Source organism: Anomaloglossus baeobatrachus, chromosome 9, assembly GCF_048569485.1.
Source record: "Anomaloglossus baeobatrachus isolate aAnoBae1 chromosome 9, aAnoBae1.hap1, whole genome shotgun sequence".
Classification (NCBI taxonomy): Eukaryota; Metazoa; Chordata; class Amphibia; order Anura; family Aromobatidae; genus Anomaloglossus; species Anomaloglossus baeobatrachus.
The window spans coordinates 218650594-218660633 of NC_134361.1; the positions used below are offsets into that span (position 1 = coordinate 218650594).

At 39.2% G+C, this 10040-nt stretch overlaps 1 protein-coding gene across 1 annotated transcript; it reads right to left on the minus strand.

Annotated features, from left to right (window-relative positions):
• Positions 1–215: 215 nt before the first annotated feature.
• Positions 216–9627, minus strand: LOC142251897 (properdin-like). The gene is made up of 10 exons (XM_075324946.1): positions 9498–9627; positions 9148–9298; positions 4751–4905; positions 4393–4563; positions 3241–3438; positions 2571–2744; positions 2159–2347; positions 1577–1685; positions 1109–1236; positions 216–288 (listed from the first exon to the last, which is right to left on the minus strand). The coding sequence occupies exons 1-9, from the start codon at positions 9625–9627 to the stop codon at positions 1110–1112; spliced, it is 1404 nt and encodes a 467-aa protein (XP_075181061.1). The 3' UTR covers positions 216–288; position 1109.
• Positions 9628–10040: the final 413 nt, after the last annotated feature.

Below are 10040 nucleotides of genomic sequence, written 5' to 3' on the forward strand. Positions count from 1 at the left end.
CAAGAGGCCCAAAAGCTCATGTTATAGCCAGGAGTAGTTGTCATGGGGTAAAAGTTTTTAAGTTTTAAAGAACAGAGAACCGATAAAGAGCTGGTTAGCTGGAGACGATACATTTGGGTTGACTGATCGTTGACCACCATGAGTGGTCTCCAGGACCATTTCTAATGGGTACAAAAGACACACAGCCGCCATTTGTTAATGAATCTTTATTCAGCACATGAAGACTCTCGCCCGGCCGACATCTCCGTCACATCGATGTAGTAATGGCCAGAATGAGAAAAGATAAACCTGGAAAAAAAAACCCAGAAAATATTAGTAGAAAGAAGCTGAAGACCATGAGCTGATGACGGCTGAACGACCGCTCCTGATTGACGCCACAATCAGTGTTGGTTCTCCTGATTATAGTGGCTCGTATCTCTGGTTGGCAAGAGATGTCCAACGACCATTAGTTCAAAACCCGCATGATTGTTTCATTGTGTGAAAGGAAAACAAAAATGAGCACGGGTCAGAATTTCATCACCTTTAGATCGTCCCTTGCCCTACCTCTCAGTGGTGCACTCAATGTCGCCACCATATAATGCTCAAATAATACCACCAGCTCGCTAAGGCTCGACCTAATCAAAAACAGGTTGTGCACCTCATAGGCTGAAAGGTAAGGGATTGTCCCATAAAATGTTCTTAAGAAGACCAACCAGGTGCTACCATGTCTAGACGTGTCCCTCAGCTGGTCCTCATGTCTCCTGGTCTATAAGTGAAGGGGTTCTCCTCACCTTACATTCACCTTTTTTGTACGGGGGAAAGTTTTGACATTCTGTTGGCTGGTACGTAAAGGATTGTCCCATAAAGTGTCCTCAAGAGGACCAACCAGGTGCCACCATGTCTAGACGTGTCCCTCAGCTCGTCCTCATGTCTCCTGGTCTATAAGTGAAGGGGTTCTCCTCACCTTACATTCACCTTTTTTGTACGGGGGAAAGTCTTGACATTCTGTTGGCTGGTACGTAAAGGATTGTCCCATAAAGTGTCCTCAAGAGGACCAACCAGGTGCCACCATGTCTAGACGTGTCCCTCAGGTCTATAAGTGAAGGGGTACTCCTCACGCTACATTCACCTCATTCGCACGGTGGAAGGTTTCGACATTCTGTTTTCTCCTCCGCTTTCAGAGATGTTCCATTGATTGAACCACACTGGACTATAGGCACTCCTGAGAAGGTCACCTCAATATGTTTGGTAGCTCCTCTGTGGAAGAAGACATGAGAGTCATCAGAGACGCAAAATCTGTGACAGGACCCTGAATATCACACATTACTTCTGTCTTCCACAAACAAGGAAGAGGAACCCTTAGGCTCAAGTGGGACATTCAATCACTGTAGACCCTATAGTAACATCCCTGAGAGTGAGGAACCAGCATCAACGATGGTCATAGAAGGGGCAGATGTAGTAGCCACCAGCATTACATACTAGCCACCACATTATAGCTCTACATAAGCTATATCAGTCACATTATTATCTGTCTACTTTGTGTACTGCATTGACCACTCAACAATTTCATAGGGCAGATGGGAAGGAGTAAACTTACGAGTAATCTGTATACTGCGGTAAACACTCCTTGAATCTTATCTGTTCAGACGATCCACATGGACGGGAGCAAAGTCCCCACTGTCCCCACTCCGACCACGCTCCGGGAACTGGAATACCAAAAAACATGTGGGCTAGGAGAGGCCGTGTGACTGCATGATTGGCGCATAGACCTCCACGTCTGACCACTCACTCGCACATGTCTTAAAGGGAATGTATAAAATCTCATTAATATAATGTCTACTTATGAAATAACATTATATATTATGTTTTCTACTGTCTGCTGTCTAATAAAACATGGCATCTTCCGTTTACGAGACATATAGTCTTGGTATTTTTAAAGCCACTTGAAGTACCCCATTTACACACCAAACTTTCCAGAGACACCAATGCAACAGTGCCCCCCCTTTCTGAATAATAGATTATTCTGCTCACACCATTGTGGTCTAACCCCAAACTGGCACAGATTATATGTAAATGTGATTCGGGGGGATCTATAGGAGAGACGTAGCACCCGCCACCTCCCTTGTATCAGAAGATTTCATGGCTTTGAACTGGATGGAAGTTCACAGAAGTCACTTACATGTGCAGTTGGTAACGTTGAAGCAGTTGCGGCTTTCCCTGTAAGGTCCCTCACACCACTTCCCTCCATCACTGGTCCCGATACATTGACGACGTCTGGATTGAATTCCCATTTTTTTTTGGCACCTAATTTCATCTTGAAGTCGGGTACATGGCGACCACTCCTGCCAATCCGACCACTGGCCATCGACTGACAAAAACAGGGAAAAGTTTGTAGAACAAGACTTGGAGGTCCAATCCCTCTATAAAGACCATGTCTGAAATCCTACTGCATATGAACCTTGAAATATGATATTTGTTCCTTCCGCAAGTCACTATATCCCATCCTTATATCATGATACTCCCCACCTTCACTAATATCAGGTCACTGCCCCTTACAAGATCAGTCCCATCTTCTCCCAAACTTCACTTACGAGGACAAGGGACCTTTGTGTTGCAGATAGCTTTTCGAGTTGTAGACCCTACGCAATCACTTCCTCCGTACCGCGGCGGAGGGGTGTCACATGACCTCTTCTCTTTTATCCGTCCAATGCCACAGGTCACTGTACACTCCGAGTCTTTCTTCCAAGACCCCCAGCTGCCATCAACTGAGGGGACATCAAAGGAATAGATCATCTAAATTCTTAAACGTGGCGATACGTTGCCTGCATGACCATGAATTGTATCAATGGTGCCAGACTAGACACCAAACGTAGATTTTGAGGGCCCCTGGACAATGCTTCTCAGTCCTTATGAGTAATATCTGTTGTGTAGGCTCAGATTTTGGGCAGGTCTATTTTCAGTTGGCCATATTAGCCTTTCTGAAGCATATTTTTCTGTCACCAAAGGCTCTTCTCCATCCTCTTTCAACACTTCATGGTAGTCAAAGACCATGACCTTTAATTTTTTAGACTTTGATGTTACACTCGCTTATTTTTTACAAAAATGATGGGAAAGGTGACACAAGTGAGGGAAGAAGTAGCTAACTTCTCCCCCTTACTGGGTTTCAACAGAAATCATTGTGATTGAAAGCCCAGAACGTGACTACATGAAGAGTCATAGACATGGAATGGGGCAGCTCTACCATAACTTGGGGTTTCTTACCTGGACAGTAAGGAAGATCTGTACATGGGCGTTCCTCCTGCTTATTACCCTGGCAGGGGTCTCCTGGAGGGTTTATGGATGGTATAGGATTGTTGCACACTCGCTGACGTGATTGAACAGGAAGAACCCCAGATCCTTCGTTTTGACAATGAGAGGAACATGGATTCCAGGGTTCCCAGTTTCCCCATGAACCATGAGCTGGAGGAGGAAGAAATGTCCATCAGGACCTCATGTAAGACATTTCAGAAGGTCTTCAAATATAATCACTTAAGATGAGAGCTCCATGATGGCACGCGTGATGCTAGGGTCTACTGGATGTTGTGGGCTTTTACCGACCTTTGGTCAGCTCAATAGTTAGATAAACAGAGGACCCATATAGTCATGGCTGGAACCCACACATCTGCAAGTGCTGTGGGACTCCAACTTGTTGGTTTAACTTGCATTTCCCTAGGCGATATGACCTTGCACCAAATAAATCCTATCTACAAGACCAAGGTCAGTAAAACCCAACTGAGGGTCATTACTGTCAAGTTTCTTTTTCAACTATGGTCATATTATGAAGAATCGAGAAGAGTAAGGTGGCTCCACTGGTAAAATATCACGTTGGCTAAGAAGTTCTCACAACTTCTGCACCACCAAACCTTGGGTCTACTTAAACCCAAATCAAGATTGACCTCAAGGAGACCAAACTGAGGGTCATTGTCTCCAAACGTAGGAATGGAGAAGCTCCTTGTCTACCTATGCTCCTATCATAAAGAATCAAAAAGACTATTAAGAGGAGTATGGAGGCTCCAGGGGCACAATCCCATTTTGACTAAGAAAAATCCATCTCTTCTACACAACCCTAGTCCAGCTATGGTCCTATCATGATGGAGTATGGTGGCACAAGATATGTTGGCTAAAAGTAACCATCTCTTCTACACTAACCACCTTGGTTTTACCGAAACCTAACTCAACAATGTTCTCAAGAAAACCAGGATGAGGGTCATTATCTCCAAGGGTAGGAATGAAGAAGTTCCTGATACAACTATGGTCCTACCATACAGGAGTTTGGTGGCTCCAGAGGCAAAATCCCAAGTTGGCTAAGAAGTTCCTTGGCTTAACTCAAACTGAATATGTGATTTCATGGTCACCTTTGTGGGGGTCACTTACTTGGACAACCCTGATGAGTGTCACACTGGTCTACGTCACTGCTCTTGCCAAGACAAGTTCCACCACAAGAAGGCTCTGGATTGTTGCAATCTCTGCTTCTCATTCTTTGTCCTTTGCCGCACGTAACAGAACATCTTGACCACGAAGTCCACATGGACCAACCGCCCATCACTGAGCAATCCAGATTACTGTTAGGCAGTGTGAGCCGACAGTATCACGCTTAGATACACTAGCTTAGCAAAAGCTATGACATATGATATACTTACATATACAGCAGCTCAGTGGTTCATTATCCCTGGAGACGACTGGATATCAGCCAAGATTATTGATTATATATATACGGTATACACATAGTCACCTGTGCAGCATTCCTGTAAAGCGCAGGATCTCACTTCCACAGCTTCTCCCCTACAATGTCCTTGTCCTATACAGGATCTTTGTCTCTTCTGAACACCTTCCTTACACGACACAGAACAGGGGCTCCAGGTCCCCCACTGCGACCACCCAGCAGGGCTGAAAATGTACAATAACACATCTACTATAATACTGCTCCTATGTACAAGAATATATCTACTATAATACTGCCCCTATGTACAAGAATATATCTACTATAATACTGCCCCCTATGTACAAGAATATAACTACTATAATACTGCCCCCTATGTACAAGAATATAACTACTATAATACTGCCCCCTATGTACAAGAATATAGCTACTATAATACTGCTCCCTATGTACAAGAATATATCTACTATAATACTGCCCCTATGTACAAGAATATAACTACTATAATACTGCCCCTATGTACAAGAATATAACTACTATAATACTGCCCCCTATGTACAAGAATATAGCTACTATAATACTGCTCCCTATGTACAAGAATATAACTACTATAATACTGCCCCTTATGTACAAGAATATAACTACTATAATACTGCCATTATGTACAAGAATATAACTACTATAATACTGCCCCTATGTACAAGAATATAACTACTATAATACTGCCCCCTATGTACAAGAATATAGCTACTATAATACTGTCCCTATGTACAAGAATATAACTACTATAATACTGCTCCTATATACAAGAATATAACTACTATAATACTGCCCCCTATGTACAAGAATATAACTACTATAATACTGCTCCCTATGTACAAGAATATAACTACTATAATACTGCTCCTATGTACAAGAATATAACTACTATAATACTGCCCCTATGTACAAGAATATAACTACTATAATACTGCCCCCTATGTACAAGAATATAACTACTATAATACTGCTCCTATATACAAGAATATAACTACTATAATACTGCTCCTATGTACAAGAATATAACTACTATAATACTGCCCATAGGTACAAGAATATAACTACTATAATACTGCCCCTATGTACAAGAATATAACTACTATAATACTGCTCCTATATACAAGAATATAACTACTATAATACTGCCCCTATGTACAAGAATATAACTACTATAATACTACTCATATGTACAAGAATATAACTACTATAATACTGCCCCTATGTACAAGAATATTACTACTATAATACTGCCCCTATGTACAAGAATATCACTACTATAATACTGCCCCTATGTACAAGAATATAACTACTATAATACTGCCCCTATGTACAAGAATATAACTACTATAATACTGCCCCTATCTACAAGAATATAACTACTATAATACTGCCCCTATGTACAAGAATATAACTACTATAATACTGCTCTCTATGTACAAGAATATAACTACTATAATACTGCCCCTATGTACAAGAATATAACTACTATAATACTGCCCCTATGTACAAGAATATAACTACTATAATACTGCCCCTAGGTACAAGAATATAACTACTATAATACTGCTCCTATATACAAGAATATAACTACTATAATACTGCCCCCTATGTACAAGAATATAACTACTATAATACTGCCCCTATATACAAGAATATAACTACTATAATACTGCCCCTATGTACAAGAATATCACTACTATAATACTGCTCCTATATACAAGAATATCACTACTATAATACTGCCCCTATATACAAGAATATAACTACTATAATACTGCCCCTATGTACAAGAATATAACTACTATAATACTGCTCCTATATACAAGAATATAACTACTATAATACTGCCCCTATGTACAAGAATATAACTACTATAATACTACTCTTATGTACAAGAATATAACTACTATAATACTGCCCCTATGTACAAGAATATTACTACTATAATACTGCCCCCTATGTACAAGAATATAACTACTATAATACTGCCCCTATGTACAAGAATATCACTACTATAATACTGCCCCTATGTACAAGAATATCACTACTATAATACTGCCCCTATGTACAAGAATATAACTACTATAATACTGCTCTCTATGTACAAGAATATAACTACTATAATACTGCCCCTATGTACAAGAATATAACTACTATAATACTGCCCCTATCTACAAGAATATAACTACTATAATACTGCCCCTATGTACAAGAATATAACTACTATAATACTGCTCTCTATGTACAAGAATATAACTACTATAATACTGCCCCTATGTACAAGAATATAACTACTATAATACTGCCCCTATGTACAAGAATATAACTACTATAATACTGCCCCTAGGTACAAGAATATAACTACTATAATACTGCTCCTATATACAAGAATATAACTACTATAATACTGCCCCTATGTACAAGAATATAACTACTATAATACTACTCATATGTACAAGAATATAACTACTATAATACTTCCCCTATGTACAAGAATATAACTACTATAATACTGCCCCTATATACAAGAATATAACTACTATAATACTGCCCCTATGTACAAGAATATAACTACTATAATATTGCCCCTATGTACAAGAATATAACTACTATAATACTGCCCCTATGTACAAGAATCTAACTACTATAATATTGCCCCTATGTACAAGAATATAACTGCTATAATACTGCCCCCTATGTACAAGAATATCACTACTATAATACTGCTCCTATATACAAGAATATCACTACTATAATACTGCCCCTATATACAAGAATATAACTACTATAATACTGCCCCCTATGTACAAGAATATAACTACTATAATACTGCCCCTATGTACAAGAATATAACTACTATAATACTGCCCCTATGTACAAGAATATAACTACTATTATACTGCCCCTATGTACAAGAATATAACTACTATAATATTGCCCCTATGTACAAGAATATAACTGCTATAATACTGCCCCCTATGTACAAGAATATAACTACTATAATACTGCCCCTATGTACAAGAATATAACTACTATAATACTGCTCCTATATACAAGAATATCACTACTATAATACTGCCCCTATATACAAGAATATAACTACTATAATACTGCCCCCTATGTACAAGAATATAACTACTATAATACTGCCCCTATGTACAAGAATATAACTACTATAATACTGCCCCTATGTACAAGAATATAACTACTATAATATTGCCCCCTATATACAAGAATATAACTACTATAATACTGCCCCTATGTACAAGAATATAACTACTATAATACTGCCCCCTATATACAAGAATATAACTACTATAATACTGCCCCTATGTACAAGAATATTACTACTATAATACTGCCCCCTATATACAAGAATATAACTACTATAATACTGCCCCTATGTACAAGAATATTACTACTATAATACTGCCCCCTATATACAAGAATATAACTACTATAATACTGCCCCTATGTACAAGAATATTACTACTATAATACTGCCCCCTATATACAAGAATATAACTACTATAATACTGCCCCCTATATACAAGAATATAACTACTATAATACTGCCCCTATGTACAAGAATATAACTACTATAATACTGCCCCTATGTACAAGAATATAACTACTATAATATTGCCCCCTATATACAAGAATATAACTACTATAATACTGCCCGTATGTACAAGAATATCACTACTATAATACTGCTCCTATATACAAGAATATAACTACTATAATACTGCCCCCTATGTACAAGAATATAACTACTATAATACTGCCCGTATGTACAAGAATATCACTACTATAATACTGCTCCTATATACAAGAATATAACTACTATAATATTGCCCCCTATATACAAGAATATAACTACTATAATACTGCCCCTATGTACAAGAATATAACTACTATAATACTGCCCCCTATGTACAAGAATATAACTACTATAATACTGCCCCTATGTACAAGAATATAACTACTATAATACTGCCCCTATGTACAAGAATATAACTACTATAATATTGCCCCCTATATACAAGAATATAACTACTATAATACTGCCCGTATGTACAAGAATATCACTACTATAATACTGCTCCTATATACAAGAATATAACTACTATAATACTGCCCCCTATGTACAAGAATATAACTACTATAATACTGCCCGTATGTACAAGAATATCACTACTATAATACTGCTCCTATATACAAGAATATAACTACTATAATATTGCCCCCTATATACAAGAATATAACTACTATAATACTGCCCCTATGTACAAGAATATAACTACTATAATACTGCTCCCTATGTACAAGAATATCACTACTATAATACTGCCCCTATATACAAGAATATAACTACTATAATACTGCCCCGATACAGCTGTAGTCCCTGTGGCGGATGGTGTCCTCACCGGCAGGCCTGGCACGGTGCCCGGGGCTCCCTCTTGTAGCCGTACTCGCTGTTCAGGCAGCAGTCCCCTTGTGATATCCCGTCCCCCAGATAGTCCTCACACTGTAGAGTTGTCATATTGAATTCCGCAAAGCAGAGGACGTCATAGGATGCTAGAGTGACATGGATGATAGGTGTGGTAGTTATAGGACAACAGGGTTCTGAAATAACTCTGCTCACAGCTGAGGTTTTGTTACAGTGTGTCAGATCTAAAGAAGAATCTTGAAAATTGTGAGGAATTGAAGCACAAAGTAGATAAGTTGTGGTACTTTTGATTTTGATACATAAGTTAGACATGAAGGGTTACGGTACCTGAGGCTCCGGCGGAGAACAGGCCGGCCGCGCCAAGTATAAGAAGTAGGGGCGACATTTTCAGGGGTGCGGCGGAGTTTTTTGTGCCCGGTCTTCTGACACCAGGGTCTCGGTGCCACCAACCCACCATTTATACCCTCCCCCCCCATTACTTTCAATGTGAGCACCTTCCGTAATATTAGCTGCTTAATCTCTAAATCTATAAGTAATTGTTGATGCCGGTTTACTATGGTAAAGTTGGCATACAAAGGCGGCATCGAAGGTGAGCGGGTAAATAATGGCATTTCCTGGAGACAATATGCAAATACTTCCCAGCTATAGACAATGCGCTGCAAACAAGCGAGGATCTGCGGGTGCTGGTACATGCCCATTGGTGCCATCACTCGAAATTCAGGAGCTTTAAGATGACCAACAGTACATATGATGCTGGTAGAGCCCATCTGAGTTTTGCATTCATGTACATTAGCACCCTCTAGAGGTGGCTGCAGGCAGCAAATATTCCAGGATTATCAGAAGTCAGAAAATTTGTATTAGGATAGAAGG

Excerpts from the sequence above, each read along its gene's own strand:
- LOC142251897 (XM_075324946.1), bottom strand. The coding sequence starts at position 9,627 with ATGGTGGGTTGGTGGCACCGAGACCCTGGTGTCAGAAGACCGGGCACA. Across the intron at positions 2,348-2,570 it reads CACAAAGGTCCCTTGTCCTC|TCGATGGCCAGTGGTCGGAT; the intron begins GTAAGTGAAGTT and ends TGTTTTTGTCAG. Across the intron at positions 1,237-1,576 it reads CCGCAGTATACAGATTACTC|AGGAGCTACCAAACATATTG; the intron begins GTAAGTTTACTC and ends CTTCTTCCACAG.